Genomic DNA, 23,056 nt, shown 5'->3' with positions numbered 1-23,056 from the left:
CCCTCAATAACTCGAGCAATTGTCATCAGATCTTCACCAAACGTCATGAAAATGTGTAAGGCAATAACAGTTCGATAATCGACCAATTTGACCCAGACACTCCTGAGTTACGGCCCTTGAATCATCGTAAAACTGGGGGTTTTCTCCTTTCCGCTCTATAACTCGAGCAATTGTCATCAGATCTTCACCAAACTTCATGAAAATTTTTAAGGTAAAAACATCTGGGTCAAGTTCGATAATTGGCCAAATTGACCCACACACTCCCAAGTTACTTTAATCATCGTAATTTTTTTCTTGTTTCCGCTCAATAACTCAAGCAATTGTCATTGTTTTTTTACCATACTTCATGAAAATGTGAAAGGCAATAACATCTAGGTCAAGTTCGATAATCGGACAAATTAACCCAGACACTCCTGAGTTACGGCCTTTGAATCATCGAAAAATTGTGGTTTTTCTCTTTTCCGCTCAATAACTCGAGCACATTTCATAGGATCTCCGCCACACTTCATGAAAATGTGTAAGGTCATAAGATCTAGGTCAAGTTTAATAATCAGCCAAATTGACTAGGACACTCCTGAGTTACGGCCCTTGAATCATAGAAAAAAATAAATCCTTATGTTATGAAGTTGTGCATGTTGGATTGTTATTGTCCTATATCAAAACTGAATTTTTTTTATGCCCCCGGTAGGGTGGCATATAGCAGTTGCACTGTCCGTCCGTCTGTCTGTCCGTCGCACTTTTGCGTTTAGGTTTCGAAAAATGCTCATAACTTATATGTGGCTTCAGATGTAACCTTCATATTTGGTATGCATGTGAAAATGGACAAGGCCTTTCCATACGCACACAAATTTTGACCCCTTTGACCTTGAATTTAAACTTAGGGTTTCGTTTAGGTTTCGAAATCTGCAGTTAGGTTTCGAAAAAGCTTTTTTGGGGGGCATATGTCTTCCGATGGAGACAGCTCTTGTTTTTATAGAAAATTGTTTGACATTTTTTATGCCCCATGGATCGAATGATTGGGGGTATATTGGTTTTGGCCTGTCTGTCAGTCATTCTGTCACTCTGTCATTCTGTCCCAAAACTTTAACCTTGGTCATAACTTTTGCATTATTGAAGATAGCAACTTTATTTGGCATGCATGCTATGTGTATCTCATAAAGTTGCTCATTTTGAGTGGTGAAAGGTCATGGTCATCCTTCAAGGTTAAATATATGGCTTCAAAGCAGCGCATTTAGTGGGCATTGTGTTTCTGGCAAACACATCTTTTGTTTTAACTTCATAATGGCTAATAATAAGAGTGGAAGAATAACTAAACAAGTATTAAATACAGATAAAACATTGCCATGAAAATAAACTGCAGTGGCCAGTATTCTTCCTGGTGGTGTAGACGATTGTTAATTGTCATGTGAGTTAAGTATATTTCCTGAGGCTGATGTCATTTTGTTGAAATGGTCAGGGTAATATTGTTTCTACTATTTGTTATTGACTGCCCCCCCCCCCCCCCCTCCCACTCAAGCATGTATGAAGTGACTATTTAAAAAAATAAAAATTGGGGAGGGTGATGGTGTTTATCAGGGTTCGCGCGATTATGAAAAAAAATATGGTATAACCTGTTTAGAGTATTTTTGTATCAAGGGTGTTTTTATTTTTCTATTAATTTATTGTATAGTTTCTTTTATGACGCAAAAGGAAGTTCTTTCTGTCCCACAAACATTTATTGTTTTGATATTTTCCAGATAAAACCAATTATCCCTCTACAACTTCAGTTATAATGGATTTTCGTGGGAATAGCATTTCCAGCGATTTGTCCAATGCAATGTTTTCTTGTAGAGACACTTGTAGATTACAGACCGGCAAAATGTAAATGGGAACTTGGCTTATTGAAGTGGGCAAGATGGCATATGTTTACAATTTCATTGGATTTCCACTCTTTGAATTTAAAATCAACAACAGCTGTGAGCTGTGATTCATGCTCTGTCTAAACAGACTTCTTTCATGGATTACTTTGTTTGATTAACCCTTTACATCTTAGATACCTATTTTGACGCATTTGTAGTCCCTTAGAAAGTTATATTTAATTTAAGAACTTTCTTACTAAATTAAAGTTTTAAAGGCTTCATTTCCTACCCTTAGATACTGATGAGCAGCAAACAGCATAAAGTCTGAACAGACTGAGAGTTACTCGCAGGCTGTTCTGGTTTTATGCTGGTTGCCAAAGCCATTTTAACTTGTGTAATGACTTCTTATGGGGGAAAGGGTTCAATGACATTCTAAATTTTAAAAACTGTGATTATCAAATTGTTTGTTCAATCAGTCTGTTAGTATCCAAATTCCCAGTATGAAACTGTCAGAAACAAATAGACTGTGAATAGATAAATGGAACCGAGCCATCAAGGAACCATGCAAGTGTCATAAAAGAAATGGATATCACTTGGCCATTCTTTTTTTAAAATAATAATTATCTGGTAGTTAATGTTCTGTTTTTTTGTGGCTTATTTAGCTCACCTGATTGCTCCGGTGAGCTTTTGTGACCGGTCTTTGTCTGTCGTAAGTCCATCTGTCCGTCAGTTAACATTTGTTCGTAAACACTCTAGAGGCCACATTTATTGTCCGATCTTCATGAAACTTGGTCAGAAGCTTCGTCCCAATGAAATCTCAGTCGAGTTTGAAACTGGGTCATGCTGGGTCAAAAACTAGGTCACTAGGTCAAAAAAAAGAAAAAAAACTTGTAAACACTGTAGAAGTCACATTTCATGCCCAATCTTCATGTATCTTTGTCAAAATGTTTGTCTTAATGATATGTTGGTTGAATTCAAAAGTGGTTCCAGTCTGTGAAAAACATGGCCGCCAGTGGGTGAGGCAGTTTTCCTTATTTGGCTATAAAGAAACCTTGTAAACACTCTGGAAGTCACAATTTTTGCCCAATCATCATGAAAGTTGGTCAAAACATTGGTTTTATTGATATTTCGGACGGGTTTGAAAATGGCCCAGATCGGTGAAAAACCATGGCCGTCAGTGGGCGGGGCATTTTTCTCTATATGTATATTGTGAAAACATGTCAACACTCTAGAAGTCACATTTTTGGCCCAATTTTCATGAAATTTTGTCAGAACTTTTGTTTCCTAGATACGCGAGTTTAGTTTGAAAATGGTTCCAGTCTGTTGAAAAACATGGTTGCCAGGGGGACGGGGCAGTTTTCCTTATATTTATATAGTAAAAAGGCTTGCAAACAATCATGAATTAAGGTCATGTAACATGTGAGACAACTCTGTGCATCTGTTCGTCTTTCCGTCACACTTTGCATTACGGTTTCCAAAAATGCTCATAACTTCCATGTCCCTTGAGATATAACCTTCATATTTGGTATGCATGTGTATATGGACAAGGCCTTTCCATACGCACAATTTTTTTTAGCTCTGTGATCTTGACCTTGAAGTTAGGGTCCGCGTTTAGGCTTCGAAATCTTCGTTTAGGTTTCAAAAATGCTCATAACTTCTATGTCCCTTGAGATACATGTATAACCTTCATATTTGGCATGCATGTGTATATGGACAAGGCCTTTCCATACGCACACATATTTTTACCCCTGTGACCTTGACCTTGAACTTAGGGTCCACGTTTAGGTTTCGAAATCTGTGTTTAGGTTTCGAAAAATGCTCATTACTTCTATGTCCCTTGAGATATAACCTTCATATTTGGTATGCATGTGTATATGGACAAGGCCTTTCCATATGCACACAATTTTTAACCCCTGTGACCTTGACCTTGAACTTAGGGTCCATGTTTAGGTTTCGAAATCTGTGTTTAGGTTTCGAAAAATGCTCATAACTTCTTTGACCCTTGAGATATAACCTTCATATTTGGTATGCATGTGTATAAGGACAAGGCCTTTCCACACGCTAAACATTTTTTACCCCTGTGACTTTGAGGGCCTTTCCATCTGCACAAAAAAAAATTCCCATGTGACCTTGACCTTGAACTTAGGGTCCGCATTTAGGTTTCGAAATCTGCGTTTAGGTTTCGAAAAATGCTCATTACTTCTCTGTCCCTTGAGATATAACCTTCATACTTGGTATGCATGTGTATATGGACATGGCCTTTCCATATGCACACAATTTTTTTACCCCTGTGACCTTGACCTTGAACTTATGGTCCGTGTTTAGGTTTCGAAATCTGCGTTTAGGTTTCGAAAAATGCTATAACTTCTATCAAAGCGTTTATAGGGGGCATATGTCATCCTATGGTGACAGCTCTTGTTTTTAGCTCACCTGATTGCTCAGGTGAGCTTTTGTGACTGGTCTTTGTCCGTCGTCCGTCCACATTTGTTCGTAAACACTCTAGAGGCCACATTTATTGTTCGATCTTCATGAAACTTGGTCAGAAGATTAGTCCCAATGATATCTCGATCGAGTTTGAAACTGGGTCATGCTGGGTCAAAAACAAGGTCACTAAGTCATAAAAAAAGAAAAAGCTTGTAAACACTGCACAAGTCACATTTAATGCCCAATCTTCATGTAACTTTGTCTTTATGTCTGTCTTAATGATATGTTGGTTGAGTTCAAAAGTGGTTCCGGTCCATTGAAAAACATGGTTGCCAGTGGGCGGGGCAGTTTTTCTTATATGGCTATAGAGAAACCTTGTAAACACTCGAGAAGTCAAAACTTTTGCCCAATCATCATAAAAGTTAATCAAAACATTGGTTTTATTGATATGTCGGACGAGTTTGAAAATGGTCCAGATCGGTGAAAAAACATGGCCGCCAGTGGGCGGGTCATTTTTCTCTATATGTATATTGTGAAAACATGTGAACACTCTAGAAGTCATGAATTCTAGAAGTCTAGAATTTTCATGAAATTTGGTCAGAACATTTTTTCCTTGATAGGAGAGTTGATAAATGGTTCCGGTCAGTCGAATAACATGGCTGCCGGGGGGGGGGGGGGGCCAGTTTTCTTATATTTATATAGTAAAAAAAGCTTGTGAACACTAGAAGTCACATTTTTCGCCCAATAATCATGAAACTTGTTTTATATATACTCAGATGAGTTTGCAAATGGTCCCGATGGGTCAATAAACATGGCTGCCAGGGGAGTGGGGCAGTTTTCCTTATGTGACTATGTAGAGAGAAACGTTGTGATCGAACACTATAGAAGTCACATTTGTTGCCTAATCATCGTGAAACTTAGTCAATACATTGGTTTTATTGATTTCTTGGACAAGTTGGAAAATGGCTCAGATCGGTGAAACACACTTTTTAGCTCACCTGATTGCTCAGGCGGGGTTTTAGGATTGGTCTTCGTCCGCTGTCCGTCCGTCCACATTTGGTTTGTAAACACTCTAGCATTCACATTTCTCAAGCATTCTTTATCAAAGTTGCTGAAAGATCTCAGTCAAGTTTGATGATGAGCAAAATCACATAATTAATGCCATAATTATTGCCCTTAGATTGTCAAAATTTTCATTATATTATACAATTCCTTGTAAGCAAAGTTTGATGTTTGGTAAGGGGGGTCAACTCAAAATATAGGTCACCATTTCAAATCTTACAAAAACAAAAACACTCCCTACGCCAGAGTTTTGGTTCAATAATGATGAATCTTAACCATAATGTTTGTCTGGTCAATATCTAGGTCAAGTTTGACATTAGGTAAAGATTGAATGAACGGACTCCTCTCAGGTGAGCGAACTAGGGCCATCTTGGCCCTCTTGTTGTATTAAACTGCAACAAAACTGTTGGTAAAAATTGAAAAATACACCTGTGAAATATGTGTTACTTCAACTGTTGTTGCTGCTGACAATCATTCTTAACTTTCCATAGAAACAACACACATCTCCAATAATTGTGGATTTTATGGGGCTTATTTCTTTACAAAGTTTTTTTAGGTATTTGTCAAGGTCGCTGCAAGTAATGATGATTAAAAACACACAAAATCACACATGTATTGAAAATCTCAACAATCATGAACTTGTAGTATTAAATAATGTTTGGATAACAGTGAGTAAATAATACAGCTATAAAACAATAAACTGTGTCTAAGTTCCTGATTCAGACATGATGAAGGCCTAAATTTGAGCCACTGTTTCAGTGAAGCATCAGTCTTGGCTTTCCTGTTATGTATCATTTATTCATAATATGACGCAAAATCATTACTCCATTGTGCAATATAGGACAGCAAGATTTTAAAAGAAATGTTGGTAAAATATTTTCTGTGACAAGGCTTATTGTAACATGGACTGTTTTGTGCATCCTCTTAAAAAAGTTATCAATGTCACTTAATGTTAACAAAGGGATTGTTTGAAAAAAGTTATTATATAGATTCAGTTGTTGCAATTATTAAGTAGAGTGTTAGTATTTAGGCTGATAAAAAACTTTTATTTTTTTCCACTTCTCCACAACCATTACAAAAAAATAGGGAAAAAGTATGTGGGGTAAACGTTTTTTTGGTAGTTGTCTTTTTACTTTTTAGAGACGTTGAATTTAAACAGAAAATGCAATCACATGCAGAATCTTTTCATATTTTATTATTTCTTGAGGTTATTTTACTGACTTAGAACTTAATTTGGCATATATGTTGGAATGTAGCAAACATGATTGCCAACCTAATAGATAAAGGCATTTAGAAAAAATTATCAAAAAATAAGCCTGAACAAACAATTGATTGGCACAAAAAAATTAGTGTCAGTCTGGTTTGTTGCAGCAAACAACTTATTTTTTCGCTAAATGATATGTAGTAAGGCACTGTTCACCCATGATGGATGTCGATTTTGCTACATCAAAAATGAAGACAATTGTAAAACCATACATTAAACCACACAACATGTTCACTGGACTCCATTTTGTGGTGACATATTATCAATTATTTAAGAGGCCAACTTGCAACTGATTCACTTAATTTAATGCATAAACATTGAACAAAGAGTCACTTTGCAGCCATTTGAGTGGCATGTAAGCTAGATTTGAAATGTTATCCTTGGGTATTGGTGGAGGAAGTTTGCTTGGGATGGAAATAATGCTTGAAGTCTGATGCTTCAGTATCATCACGATATGCACCGTTCACAATGCAAACTACAGCTATACAATTGATTTTTGGCACACGATTTTAACTAATAATTGGTTTGGATCGTGAGAGACTTGCTTGCTATTCTGTTCTGGTTGTTCGATTGTATATTTGTTTTCTAAATTTAGAACAGTCTGCCGTTTTGCCGAGGCAAATAGTGAGCATGTTTATTTTATTGAAGTGTTGTATTGTACATTATGTGTTTGTCTAATTGATTAGGCAAAGTGAAATAATAGACCAAACAATATGAGAATTTAATATAAATGTTACGTGATTTTGAAAACAGGTCATTGATTTACTTACTCCAGAATGGGCTCGATTATAATGGGGGTATTACATTCTAAAATAATACATAAGTCAGAGAACTAGATTATAGTTATATTAAACTCATAACAATTGAAAGATTGTCCAATTTTATCTGCAACCAAAGAAATGCAAATGAAATGCTGTCCATTTCACCAAAGATGTTGTTGCAGTCCACAAAAGCCAATAAATGGTTTTAGTTAGAATATTTCACAGGACAAATTGTGCAGGCAGTCTTGCCTCAAAACCGGGACATATTGCTATAAGGGCAAATGTTCTCCCTTTAATGACCAAGTAGTTGCCATAGCGTGGATATGGTATTCACCCACCAACCGGGAGGTCAAAGTTTTGATCCCCATTGTGAGAGATTTCTTTAGATACACCCAAAAGACGCACCTATTACTGGTTCTACCCATGAAACTGACTCAAGAGTGTGTCAATTAGCTTGCAGCTTTTGATTCAATCAAGCTAAAATAAATAGGTTAAACTCATGACCACGGTTCATACTGTGATACATATTAATGTGTATAATATATGTAGGTATATGATAAACAGTATGACCAGTATGTGATTTCAGGCTTCTTATCGTGCAGTGGTAGCTGGGTACCAGAGGTGAACAAATCTGAGACTCATACCTGAGACATCTCGCTTTCAGGGCTAGTTCTCTCCTAAATAAGCTAACAGGGCCGCCACATAAAATTGCCCTTTAACTCTTTCAGTGCTGGAACCATATTCTGAAGACCTTTGCAAACAGTTTGGATCCAGATGAGACGCCACAGAACATGTCGTCTCATCAGGATCCAAACTGTTTGCTATTCTGATAGTATTCTTTGAAAAAAAATCGAAGAAAATGCTAATTTTAGAAATTCAGCAGACCACATTTTAGCAGACGACAAATTTCCCAGCATGCAAAGGGTTAATGATCAAGTTCATACTGTAATAAATATTTATAGATATATAATATAGATAAGGTACATGACAGTATACGTGTAAGTAGACCTATGATAAACAGTATAACATCACTGTGTTTTCAGGACTTCTTCTCATGCGGTGGTAGCCGGGTACCAGAGGTGGAAGGCGTCCTCTACCTAAAGTCAGACGGCAAGAAGGCCTGGAAGAAGTACTTCTTTGTGCTCCGTGCTTCGGGGCTTTACTACAACCCTAAGGGAAAAATCACCAAGGTAGGCTTGTAATAGAATGTACTGTATGCCTGTGGACTCTAATTAAACCCTAAGGCAAAATCACCAAGGTAGGCTTGTAATAAAATGTATTGTAAGCCTCTGGACTCTAATTAAACCCTCAGGCAAAATTACCAAGGTAGGCTTGGAATAGAAAGTTTTCTAGGCCTCTGGGCTCTAGTACAAACCTAAAGGCAAGACCACCAAGGTTGACTTGGAATATAATGTATTGTAAGTTTATGGGCTCTAATACAACCCTACGGGCAACAGTTGTTTTCAAATGTATTTGACCCTCCCTCAGGTAAAATGGGGCTTTATGTATTTAGGTAAAGTGACATCCTGGATTAACCTCTGAAGTCCACACAGGTTATAAGGGACATTACTTTCTGCTTTAATGGTATTTTACGTTTTATCTCTTTTGGATAATCGTGTTAAGGCAGTATTTAAAGCGTGTCCCTGATTAGCTTGTGCAGACAGGCTTATCTTGGACAACACTTTATGCACATGCATTAAACATGTTTAATGCCAAAACGAGGCTCATCATAGTTTTAATGTTCCTGCAGGAAGGCATATATTGGAGTCATTACCTTGGTTCGTCTGTCCCTCTGCATATTGGATTCACTTAATCTGTCAGTCTGTTCATATGTCCTCATAAAATGTTATAATTGTACAGTTCAAATAACGTCTGAATTTCTCATGTAGAGCTAGTTAAATTAAAACTTTAAGTATGTTTTCTTTATGCAGTGTACATGAGCAAGATATGACTAAAAAAATTCTCATTGAGTGAGGATCTATTGATTAACCCATTTATGCCTAGTGTCTAGAAAAAAGGCCTTGGCAAACAGCGTTGACCCAGATGAGACGCCGCATGATGCGGCGTCTCATCAGGGTTCGCGCTGTTTGCTTAAATGAATTTCGGTAAGAAATATTCTAAATATCGAGGGCTGAACGGAAAACTGCAGTATCTTCTTCTTTATTTAATATGAGTTACACCAGTCTCCCGTTCACCCCTCGATATAGAAATAAATATACTAGAAATCCCTAATTTAGGAAATAAATTGATCCAATTTAGAAGAATGGGAGAGTCCACTAGGCATAAATGGGTTAAGACAGAGTGGATCGCAGTTCACTTGCTAAAGTACCAACACTGATTACTGTTTTCAGTCAGCCAAAGACCTTACCTGCCTCGTACAGTTTGAGTTTGTGGAGCTATATACAGGCATACACTGGAAGAAGAAATACCACGCTCCAACAGACTTCGGCTTTGCTCTCAAGGTAGTCAGTCAAAAAACTGTATATAAATTGTTATAAATCTGCTTTTGCGCATAGTGAAAGATTCAACAGTTAATCGTGTTTCTGATTGTTAATTAATGTTAGTAAAGTTTGCAAATAATGATTTTATGTTATTATGGCAAATAATTACATAATGTTTTGTTATTCAAACACATCTTATGTAATTCTGTGGTGAAACATTATAAGGGCAAAAATAACATTGGTCCACAAGCAAATGGCCCCTTAAATCTGTGTTCGGCCCCTTGATTTTTGGGGAAAAATCTGTCAATGCGTATTCAAACAACAGGTCAGACACTCATGGCCAGAAGTTTGTATCCTTGTTTTATGTTTCCTCTTATTTACTCTTCTCTCAAGGTATAGTGTGTCTATTTTCAATAAGTCATGAAATACCAAGGTCTCACAGATTAATTTTTTGCTCTGAGTCTTTTGCTTCTATTGGCAATATGTAATGAAATGCCCCACAAACTTTGACTGGGATGGCATTAGGTTTATTGGCACTATGATAACACTCACACAAACTTTTGACTTTGCTATGATAGTATTGAGTCTATTGAGTCACTATCCATAATACCATTCTCCTACAAGCTCTTGTCAACCATCATCTTAAAAATGAGTTTTCTTTCCAATTAAAAGTCATGCCTGTAATTCTTCTTTTGAAAAAAATTGCCTGCAAAAACTCTACTGAATTTCCACAGTCATCACAGAAGTGCATGTTTCCTAAGACATATGCCAATATCAGGTGCTTACAGGCTTGAATTAGCCTCCTTCTGGGCAAACTGGGCTTAATTCATTTGGGTAAAGTGTCGTCCCAGATTAGCCTGTGCAGTCCGCACAGGCTAATCTGGGACGACACTTTCCGCTTTAATGGTATTTTTCGTTTAAAGGAAGTCCCTTTTTACCGTAAATCTAGTTTAAGCGGAAAGTGTCGTCCCTGATTAACCTGTGCGGACTGCACAGGCTAATCTGGGACGACACTTTACGCACATGAATTAAGCCCAGTTTTCTCAGAACAAGACACAATTCATGTGTGTTAAGAGTTGTCCCAGATGTCCCTATATCTGGCACAACACTACATGGAGGACACTTTCCATCTGAATGTTTTGTTTACAAGAGACTTCCTTTAAATAAAACTTCTATTAAAGCGGAAAGAGTCAACACTGCACAGGCTAATCTGGGAAGACATTGTACACAAATGCATTATACCTAGTTTTTCCAGATCAAGGCTCAACTAATGGACAGACTATGCAAGAATATGACGTGACCATAAAAAACTAAATAAAGATTGGGTACAACGGCCATTGAATTTGCATAATTGTTCACATGTTGGCAAGCATTTTAACTTCAAAGTAAATTGTCTTATTAGGTTGAATCCTGTAGGAGGTTTTGTCAATACAAATGTATCACTGGTTACTTTGTTCCAGATAATATAGAAATGTCTATGTAAAATGTGTCAATTTATTTGTTAGTTATAAAAACCTATATATATAGTGAATTGAAGGTGTACCAGTACTAAGACAGCTAGAAATATGTCCTGTAACACTTTCCCTGCCAAAATAATGTTTGTAAAGTCAGGAAGATAAAAGCATTGTCTGCCTTCAAAAAATGGTCTCATTTCCTTTGCAGACAAAGTCTAATTATCATGTCATCGCAGAAATACGTTGGCATTCAGGCCTATTTTTGTGTGTGCAGAATTTTTTAATTACATTGTAGCTATGTTAGAATGGCTTGGTGCAAACAGCAGTAGTGTCAAACAGTTGTTTGTTGGATGAAAGAGTCGCTCCTGTCCTTAAAATTGCTTTTTAATGTTTCCAGTCTTGTAATAAGTATCCACCAATCAAAATACTTGTTGCATAATAGACATTAGCAAAAAATCGGAAATTAATTGAAGTAAAAAGTAGAAAACATTCAAATTAAAATGAAAATTATTATAATTACACAGATATTATGTAACACACATTATTTATATTCCTTTACATCTTTACTCATATGTAGCTATGCCCTCTGGTCAGTAGCTACCTTATCCGCTATTAAGTTACACAAGGTATTGTTGTATCATTAACACTGTACCACGTAGATTTGTATTTTGACGCGTTTGTAGTCCTTTAGAAAGTTAAATTTAATTAATGACCTTTCTGACTAGATTCAAATTGTAAAGGCTTCATTTTGAACCCATAGATACTGATGAGCAGCAAATAGCATAAAACCTGAACAGACTGTGAGTGACTCGCAGGCTGTTCTGGTTTTATGCTGTTTGCACATAGCCATTTTCTCTTTGCCTCCGAGTGGGAAAGTGTTAACAGACAGGTGAGCTCCTAACCAGACTGCGCGGATTTGCTGGCTTGTCTTGAGCTTCTTGATCCAGATATGTCATAAGAACCATTTTAGCAGGGCAAGGCTCTATAATAGCTGTGTTATGATGAGCTTGACACCAAATGTATTAGTTTTGGCTTCTTATACAGCAATGAATTGTGAATGTCCTTATCACAAAAGACACTGCAAACACTGCAGGATGTTTACATGTTGTTACTTGTGACTTTTTATTCTTTCCAGCATCCCCAGATTCAGAAGAAGACGTCAAAGTTTATACGCTACCTGTGCGCAGAGAACAAGCCCGCTCTCGACCAATGGATCATGGGCATCCGAATAGCCAAGGTGAAAGAAATATACGGAATGTTGGATTCCTACTTTCCCCCATATTATGCATGTTGTGGTGGGCATATTCCCGGGATGGCCATTGTGTAGCTCCCAAGTATAGGATCTATCTTAAGATGCTATTTCATGCCACATTTTATTAAATGGGATTAAGAATAGCATTTGTAGGCCAGAATTAAAATATGTTTTATAACCTTGCAGGTGGACAATATGTTTTTATTTTGGTTTGAGTGAGGTTTTTTGGCAAAGAACTAAGAGCCAACCTGCCCACATGCTCTTGTAAACTGAAAACCTTGTCCATTCAGATTATAAATGTTTGTATTACATTGCTCACTAACAACAAGCAGAAGACTTTAAACATAATAAAGTGTGGGACATATATCAGTACATGATACATGTACACCACTTGCATTTGAAATTAACTCAAGCTGTCTGGGATTGGAGTACATGAGTGCATGATCAGCTTTTAACACTCTAGTAGGGGCACTTGGCTAATAATTAAGATGAACAATAGTCCAGTTATTTTCCTGATTTAGAAACACCCCACCTACTTCCCAAGTATAATATGTTATAGTTAAATTGGAATAGCCTATTCATCCATCTATAGATGTATACATTCATTTATTTATTTTTGATTGTTACATTATTTCATTATTTATTTGGGAATTATTAAGGTTTTATGTTTGCCTTATTTTTGAATTTAAAACATTATTTGTATTTCATTTATCCTGTTAACTTTCTCTTGATAAAAGAAATAAAAAAAAGTTGTTGCAGTAAACATGCAATATATACGAGATAGTTTAGAAAAGACTTCTTTTATATGAGAACAGTTGCGTTTTAAAGATGCTGTCATAATGATATAAACTGGTTTAGTTCTACGAAGCAGCATTTCACCCATGTTCATAACATTAACAATGGCCACCCACACACATTTTAATATTAAATGACCTTACTTGTAGCTTGAGTTTCTATTGTACCAATGCAAATACATGGAATCTTATACCCAACTTTATAGGATTTTTAATTAGACATTATTAATAAAGCACACAATTAGTTCTCATGTCAGGCTCACTAAGAACAGATGGTGATTGTTTGCAATTGAATGATGAAAGAATTTAATTATCTTCGGGTCTGACTTCTCTAGTCTAATGTATTAGTAAGTTTGTGAGTATCAGATCCAATCTTAATTCATTCGCACAACAGTGTATTATACCAACAGTTACTGTGCAAAGTTATCTTTATTCAATTGCACAATAGTGCCAGATACTAAAAAATACTGTGCAAAGGTTACATTTCTTGATTCCATTTATTATTAATCGAGTTATTGATAATGCAGAAAATATCTGTTTTAAGTCATTCAGTTGTCAATAATTACAGTTTTTAGTATGATTTTTTTATTATAATGTTTATTTGTAAGTTACAGTACGCTCCTTTAATTATAAACGCTATTTATACCCCTTAAACATAATTGTTACTTATTTACGCTGTTTTATAAATGCATAAATTGTAACTGAGGCTAATTGTTCCCTAGATACTCCCACAGGCTTGTGTGACACAGCTCTCAGTGATTTGTCCTTAACTCTGAGTCACTCAATGCGGCCTTCTGTCATACGCTCGATTAAAATCAATGAAGAGAATTTACTACTATCATAGTAATCTTGTTATCATAATGGGATAATACCACAGTAAAAGCGTGATTATTTAAGGAGTGTGACGGATTGTAAAATAGTAACTGACTTGGAGCAGTTTGTTTATGTTTTTATGCCAGGGTTAAATAAGTCCACACTTAATCACAATGCTTGTTTCATAACTAACAGTAATACAGTTCAGATGTTGTAACTACTTGTACTTTGAAGGAGTTTATATTATATTTGCTGAGACCAATGTCTTCATATTTGTGTTAGAATCCCATACTGATGGATGTATGTTGTGGCAATACATGTAACTGCTTAAAATAAGGGGCAATATTTACTACAGGTTCATTAAATCCTGTTGTGTTATTAGCTATCGAGATTAAGATTGTGGATTCAATATGAAGGTAAAATTTGTTTGCATTTGTCTAAATGATTATGCAAATTATGTTTTGGGACAAAGTATACTGACAGTATTTTGCATCCTATTTTTGAACTATACTTAAAAAAACACATTAGTTTTGATAATGGTAAATGCCTTACATCTTATCTTGTTATAACATCATGTTAAAAAACTTATTAGCTGCATGTAGGCAATAAAAAGCAAGTTAATTGTAATATAAAAAGCTTTATATTATCTTGTGCAATTAGCGTGTAATTTAAAGATTTATGTTCAACAAACTTGGTCTTGCTTGTTAACATTCTTTGCCCTTTAAAAACAATGTTCAATGCCATATTAGATGAACACACACATGAATTGCAGACTACTAGGTGGAAATATAGTTTTTTAATTGAGAAAAAATTATTTATTTATTATATGGGTCACGTTCTGAGAAAACTGGGCATAATGCATGTGCGTAAAATGTTGTCCCAGATTAGCCTGTGCAGTCCGCACAGGCTAATCAGGGATGACACTTTCCACTTTTTGGACATTTTTCGTTTAAATGAAGTCTCTTTTTAGCAAAAATCCAATTTGCGGACTGCACAGGCAAATCTTGGACGACACTTTATGCACATGAATTATGCCCAGTTTTCTCAGAACGTGACTCATATACTGTATAGTTACTGTATAACTTCTTTAACTCCAGCATTGATAACTCAAAAAGCTACAGAAACTCAATAGAATCTATTAGCCCTGGCGCAATCATCAATGTTTCAATAAGACATTGTTGCCATCAACTTGAGCATGATCTCTTAAAAATATGAGTCCAAGTGTCAGTCCCTAATCCTGTGCAAAATTATTATCACACCTCTGTGTACTGGTAGTGGGACAGGGTTTATTGTTTGCACCTCGTGATGGCTGCAAAATGATTTAGAGGAATTGTTGAAAACAAGTGACAATTATAAGAATTTATTTAAAGTTAATATCAAATTATAATTAATTATCTTCACTATTGGTATACACTTAAAAATTTATGATAAAGCGGACAAAAAGCATATGTATTGCATCATACTTGTACTTCATTTTTTACTAAAATGGTATAATAGTTATGATTGAACGGTGTAATTATTTATGTCAGAGTTTAAAATAACTTTGATGTTTAACCCATATATGCCTAGCGTCTAGAAAAAAAGGCCTTGGCAAACAGCGTAGACACTGATGAGATGCCGCATCATGAGACGCCGCATGATGTGGCGTCTCATCAGGGTCTGCGCTGTTTGCTTATAGGAATTTCTGTAAGAAATATTCTAAATATAGAAATAAATATACTAGACATCCCTAATTTTGGAAATAAATTGATCCAATTTAGAAGGATGGGAGAGTCCACTAGGCATAAATGGGTGAAACATTTTAATGAAATTCTCCAAGTTCCCAAAAGGGGAAATATTTAATTTCAAACCTTAGTGAGCTTGAGTATTTCTGGTTTGCTAAAGCAAGGCTCTTGTTAAAGAAATAATGCAAATCTGTTGTTGATAAAACATAGGAGGAAAGAGTTGCCTTAATTGTGCTGACTGCTTTTAAAAGTAAATATGTTTAAAAATTAAGTACCAAATTTCCCATGTATAGCGTGCACCCTGTTTTTAAAGGCCAAATGAAGAACAATATATTGTTTAGGCTAAGCAAACTAGAAAAATTGGACCAAAAAGGGTTGACATTTTACTATTTCACCTTCAAATAATATGGGTCATTGGAAAGCTTAATTTTGTATTCAACAGAGGAAGCGTTATTATGATAAGGGTTTCATGGCACAATATTTGTCCTGAAAATGTTGTAATTTTTCAAGCCAGAAATTACAGGCCTCATGTATTTCGTGAAGATCCGTTGTACTGAATTTTATCTTGTGAAAATAAAACTTTATGTACATCATGTCATTCTTCCTTGGGAAAAGCCTGGGCATTGAATATGAATGCTGAATAAATACTTTGATGTTTACGGAAGACAACTCACTATTTAATTTTTGTTAAAAAACGTAGTGCATTTTGATTAAAAAATAATAAAATTTAATGCTGAATAAAAACTTTGTAACTCACCATGGGAGACAACTCACTCTATGAGTGTCTTTTCTTTATTCAAGAGAATCATAGTGCATTTTGTTTTAAGTGGAAACTTTTGGTATATTAAAAACAATTGTTTCATGCTGTTTAGGGCTACAGTAGTTGAACTTGAGATAGGTCAGTTTTGACGTAAAACTGTTAATCTTTTATTTGGGATAAGTGGGGTTATTGTGGGGTTATTGTTTGTCGCACTGCACAGGTGTAAATGTGATGAACAATGAAGGTGCAGTATTCTGGAATGAAAAAAATGGTGGCTTTTATCATTATTTACGATTATGTAAATTGTAATGCATTTTTCTAAACTTAGCAGCCAGGATAGCATTGTATAAATGTACAATATGCATCACCTTTTTAATTTGAAACTTTGAGGTAATAAGCTATGCGCTATACTTAATAAATGCTGTAAATTAATTCAACAAAAAATATCTTATGTTCCTTTATTTCATTTTCAGTATGGGAAGCAGTTATTGACCAATTACCACAACCTTCAGCGTGAGATTCTGTCCTGGGATACACATGATCACCATATCAACCAATCAGATTCCAGCGATGAAATAGTGGAACTCGACCAACAGGGAGCGTTGTCAGACAGTCGCATGTCAGTCCCCGAACCGGGCCTGAGACACTCGATAGTGAACGTGAAAACCTCCATGTTAGTTAAAGAGACAACAGCAAGTGTTCATTGTGTTGATAAGCCATCTGAAGGTATTGACAACGCAGCATCGGACAAAATGGATAGACTATTAGAAAGGAAATTGTCACTGACTGCGGCACAGATAAGTGAGCCAGTGCGAATAGATAAACCACCGGTAAAACGCGTGTCATTTAGTAATACGCACAGTGTCATACATGATCCAGGTGATGAAGTTGTTCATTGTGTCAGGCACAGGGACTCCATCACCAGTGCATCTACGGACTCCAGCGAGGATTCAACTTCCAGCGGGGAGGGGCGGTACGGTGGTCTGGTCCACAGGGGCAGTAAACTGCGTGCGAAGCTTCCAGTGACCACTGGCACAACAAAACAAATCTCAGAAATGGTGCAGACGTCCTTAGACGGAGGCAGCGTCAGTTCGATGGATAGTTCCAATGACGAATGGCGGCCGAATAGTTTGGGTGCTATGAAGGATATTTCAGAGAGGCGTAAGAGTGCCCCTGTCTGTGAAGTAAATGAGAGAAATGACCATCATATGAAGGAAGGCAGGTCAATGTCACACCAGATGCAGTCATCCCCGCTGTCACCTGCAGTTCCTTCTTCCAACAGCTATTCCCATACGAAGAATGGGAGAGTCTTGACCTCCCCACCCCCTAGGAAGAGTGGACTGGGTAATGGGGTAAATACGCACTCCAGGGGCTCATCAATTTCCTCTGTGGAATCAGGAGATTCGGGTCAGGGCACTTTAACCAGCCCTTTGTCTGAAATGTTTTTTTCGGAGCAGAATTCTTGGATGAGTTATGATTCCAAGCTCTACAGTGATTGCCATGTGTCCAACAAGCAGGGTCCACCCACTGCCCAAAAGCCAGCAAGTATCAAAAAGGGCCGACCACATTCTGGGCCTGCCATTGGTCCAGTTGAGAAAGGTCATATTAGAAACCCTTCTAAATCTAGTCTAGAGTCTGTGGAGGAGGCAAATGAAGGATACCGTGGTGTGGTCCCTGTTTCATCTCCACTTCCCTCCCAGAGTTATCCCTTCTCCCTACTCGGTCGCCTCCCACATGGGTCATACAAGGTCAATGTCTCAACCCAACACGCCCTCTGTTTCTGCACAGCCCCCTCACTTCCCCAGCCATGCCTATCCAGCCCACATTGGCAGCCCCTCTGTGTCATTGCCCTCTACCCCACCAGCTACATCGGTCTATCCTGTCAACTACCCCAGCACCCCTCCAATTCACTCATCCACTGCACCTTCTTACCCCACTCAGTCATCACATCCCAACCACACCCAACACTTTACCTATGGCCATCCGCTAGGTTCAGCCCAATACACTGCACCTGTCATGTCTTCATCAACACCCTGTTACCCTATGCAGTCACCACTCATTCATCAGTCTTTGACTGCCACCAACTACCCTGTGCTGCCACTCCCTCTACAGCATTCTTCTTCCACCCCTAGTTATCCTGTGCAGTCACCCTCTATACACCATTCTTCATCAGCCCCTAGTTACCCTGCGGAAAAAGCCCCTTTTCCTCACCAATCAACCACTGCTAATTATCAAACTGGTCAAGATCTTCCTATCGACAATACTTCAACAAAGGGGAAAATACACTCCCCTGCCTCTCAGCCCCCCTCATCCCCCTTACCAACTATAGGATGTCTTTCCCCGCGCCTCTCTGCCCACAGGTCCTCTGTAGCTAAGCCTGTCCCCCCTCCCATGGTCCCATGCACCCCTCCTGTTCTGCTCCCACCAACTCCTAGAAATCCTTCAGCCACTGTAAGCATGCACAAAAAGCGACCGTCGGGTAGCAACTTTGTTGTTCCCGGAAATAATGCTGGGTCATCAGACCCAGATATCTCTTCAGATAATTTCCACCAGAACAATGGTGATCGAATTGCTTGTTTGAATGGAGAGGAATCCAATCAAGGGATGCCCCTGCCGTTCATGGCAGAGTTGAACAAACATATGCACAATATTCAACAAGACCATCAGCAGTGAAAAGTGTGAACAAAGTGACATTGCCGCTCTGCGACAACCACCACAAACGTTGCCAAAACCATCGTCAGATCAACGAGTCAATGGAAGCATGAACTCATGTCTCAAAGATCAAAAAGATCAGCCACTGTGTTATTCCCAAGAGCCTGTTCACGACATTGATCGACACAGTCGATCCTCGACTTCATCAGAAACATCACAGATTTCATCATTATCAACGCAGCAGCAATCAAAACGACAGCTTCCACCTCCACCACCAAAACGTAGTGAGACTACAAAGTTGTCATCATCATCATCAAGTGCAGACACAACCCACGCTGTTGTAAGTGGTTCCAGTGTGCCAAATGAACTTGACCTGGATAATATTGACCCTATTTATGACAATTGCGATGGAATTCTCGATATTAATGAACTTCCCCCTCCTCCTCCAGAATTCTTTGAGAATTTTGAAGGTCAAGGTCAGGAGTTTCAAGGTCACTGTGAAAGTCAAAGGTCAGGAAAGGTGCGGCCCCCACCACCACCGCCCCCAAAACGTAGTCAAGAAACACAACTTTCTCTGTCCTAGCTGGCCTGTTAGACTTGAATATAAGCTAGATTTAGTGTTAACTCATTGTTAACCCTTTACCACTAAGATACCTATTTTGACCCATTTGTGGTCCCTTCAAAAGTAACATTTGATGTAAGACCTGTCTTACTAGATTTAAGTTGTTAAGGCTTCATTTCTAACCCTTAGATACTGATGAGCAGGAAACAGCATAAAACCTGAACAGACTGAGAGTTACTCCCGTGCTGTTCTGGTTTTATGCTGGTTGCATTTGGTGTTTTTTTTTCTTCATTATACATGTATTTCTTTCTTTTAAGTTTCCAGTTTGTAAATCTAATGACTTTGCAAATAATTATTTGCTTTTTGATGTTGAATGATTTTTTTCTAATGTGAATTAAAAAAAGTTGGCATAATGCACTTTGTTTTAACTATGAATTAGGATGTTAAAACAATTATCAAGTGCAGTGCTGCAGTGATAAAGATTGAAATTCTAATGTTCAATAATTCTATTGTAAATGTAGAACTTGAAGTTAGGAAACTGTTTTTGAAGATAAGTATCAAGATGATCCAATGATTTATTAGTTATTTTGACATGATTTTCATTCTTGTTTATGTAACAAACAGAATTTTCTATTGTTTATTATATAATACATGTAATGCAGAATACATTGTGGAAAGAATGGAACTTTGATTATCGTTTCAAATTTTCTTGACTAAATTTATTATAAAATCCTAGTTTAAATCACTTTAAATGCTGTGATCGAGGTGAACACATTTTTTTTAGATATTTGTTTATTTATAATGTTTGCACTTTAAGTCACTTTTTTTTATGCCCCTGGATCGAAAGATTGGGGGTATATTGTTTTTGGCCTGTCTGTCATTGTATATGTGTGTGTGTCCCAAAACTTTAACCAAAACTTTAACCTTGGTCATAACTTTTGCAATATTGAAGATAGCAACTTGATATTTGGCATGCATGTGTATCTCATGGAGCTGCACATGTTGAGTGGTGAAAGGTCAAGGTCATCCTTTAAGGTCAAAGGTAAAAAAAAAAAATTCAAAAACTTTAACCTTCTTCATAACTTTTGCAATATTGATCATAGCAACTTGATATTTGGCATGCATGTGTATCTCATGAAGTTGCAAATTTTGAGTGGTGAAAGGTCAAGGTCATCCTTCAAGGTCAAAGGTCAAAAAAATAATTCAAAGCGGCGCATTAGGGGGCATTGTGTTTCTGACAAACACATCTCTTGTTACCAATGAAAGGGAGGATACTCTTTTTGTTATCTGATTCTTTTCAAGCAAAATAAGAGTTATATTTCTTTGTGCATGTACAAAATACATGTCGTTTATTTGACATGTTACACTATTTTTAAAGCAATCAGGAACATTATGTTGAGTTTTTTGTGTTCTGTTTTGCTGATAATTAATTTGAATAAATTTTAAATTGTGATTTTATTTCTTAATTTTATACTAATTGTTTCTAGTCATTTTATTTTATTTATTTGTTTAACCTATTAATGTGTTTTATCTCATAATGCTTTCTCAGCTTTAATGGTGTTTGTTCATCAGAATATATTTGAGAGTCGAAAATCATGTAGCAGCTGGAATAGTTTTAAACCAGTTTTCTGTAGTTTTCACGGTGTTCATTCCTATATGACAGAAGTTGTATGTAAAACTAGCAATAGTGTGGTAAAATTGTTGTGTATTTTTTAGCAATGTACAAAAGTGGTGCAGAATAATGTTACACAGTTTTATTGCTACTTTGTATATATTGAAAGATCAGTTCATATAAGTTTGATTGAAAGGTCAAAAACTATAACAACTAATTACTTTAGAGGTAACAAAACTTCAAAATAATGTTTGAGCTGTTTTAATCAATTTCAGGTGTACATAACATTACCACGAAAACAACCATGAAAATAATCATATTTCATGTTTTCATGAACGTGTACAGTACTTTATTTAGCATGCACTCATGACCTGCCATATTTTTTAACAGTAAAAGTGATCATTATTATTTATACTTTTTTCTGAAATTTCAGAAATATGTTCAGTATCTATTTGTGTTTGGCACTAGATGATAATTCATTCACGATGCTTCTTTACTTTCACTTAGGTGTACATTACGTCCCATGTATTATGCTACTGCGTGTTGTATGTTAGAGAGCGAGATCAGTTTAACAAGAAGCAAAATAAAAACCAGATGAACATGAAATGATGTTGCCTTTATTTATCTCTTGGCTGTTTTAACAACAGATCTGCTGTTCCTTTATGGGGTCCTTAAAGTAACATAAATATTCAAAATCAACGAATATTTCACAAAATATTTGTAAATAAAGTTAACCTATAAAAAAAATGAGTGTTCCTTATTTTGCTCCCCCAAAATTTATTTTGGGGGGAGCATATAGTCGCCGCTTCATCTGTTCGTCCGTCCGTGCACTTTTTTGTCCGGGCTATTTCTCAGCAACTAATGACAGGAATTCAATGAAACTTTATAGGAAGCTTCACTACTAAGAGGAGATGTGCATATTATCAGCCGGTTCTGGTCGGATGATTTTTCACAGAGTTATGACCCTTTGAAATTTTCCATTAACTGTACATATAGTGCAATTCTTGTCCGGGCTATTTCTCAGAAACTAATGACCAGAATTCAATGAAACTTTATGGGAAGCTTCACTACCAAAAGGAGATGTGCATATTATCAGCCAGTTCTGGTCGGATTATTTTTCACAGAGTTATGGCCCTTTGAATTTTTCCATTAACTGTACAAATAGTGCAATTCTTGTCCGGGCTATTTCTCAGCAACTAATGACTGGAATTCAATGAAACTTTATGGGAAGCTGCACTACCAAGAGGAGATGTGCATATTATCAGCGGGTTCTGGTCGGATGATTTTTCACAGAGTTATGGCCCTTTGAAATTTTCCATTGTACATATAGTGCAATTCTTGTCCGAGCTATTTCTCAGCAACTTATTAGGGGATTCAATGAAACTTTATGGGAAGCTTTACTACCAACAGGAGATGTGCATATTATCAGCCGGTTATGGTCGTATGATTTTTCACAGAGTTATGGCCCTTTGAAATTTTCTATAAACTGTACATATAGTTCTTGTTCGGGCTATTTCTCCGCAACTACCGACTGGAATTCAATGAAGCTTTATGGGAAGCTTAACTACCTTGAGGAGATGTGCATGTTATTTGTGGGTTCTGGTTAGATGATTTATTTAGAGAGTTATGGTCCTTTGAAATTT

The 23,056-nt window shown here is 36.8% G+C and overlaps 2 protein-coding genes across 3 annotated transcripts in view; one reads left to right on the top strand and one right to left on the bottom strand.

Moving 5' to 3' along the window:
- The window catches only part of LOC127854805 (uncharacterized), a 127,638-nt gene extending 105,619 nt beyond the window's left edge, over window positions 1–22,019 (top strand). For both annotated transcript variants that reach the window (XM_052389855.1, XM_052389856.1), the window contains 4 exons: window positions 8,393–8,539; window positions 9,701–9,811; window positions 12,380–12,481; window positions 17,061–22,019. In XM_052389855.1, the coding sequence (XP_052245815.1) occupies window positions 8,393–8,539; window positions 9,701–9,811; window positions 12,380–12,481; window positions 17,061–18,719 (2,019 nt within the window). In that variant the 3' untranslated portion in view covers window positions 18,720–22,019. The remainder of the gene's footprint in view (window positions 1–8,392; window positions 8,540–9,700; window positions 9,812–12,379; window positions 12,482–17,060) is intronic.
- LOC127854644 (von Willebrand factor A domain-containing protein 2-like) overlaps window positions 1–23,056 on the bottom strand; it is a 205,609-nt gene that overhangs the window by 140,455 nt on the left and 42,098 nt on the right. The gene's annotated exons all lie outside the window — the stretch shown is intronic.

This window comes from Dreissena polymorpha, chromosome 13, assembly GCF_020536995.1.
Source record: "Dreissena polymorpha isolate Duluth1 chromosome 13, UMN_Dpol_1.0, whole genome shotgun sequence".
NCBI lineage: Eukaryota > Metazoa > Mollusca > Bivalvia > Myida > Dreissenidae > Dreissena > Dreissena polymorpha.
The sequence above is the reverse complement of the archived record's forward strand: the minus strand, read 5'-3'. Positions and strand labels throughout refer to the sequence as shown.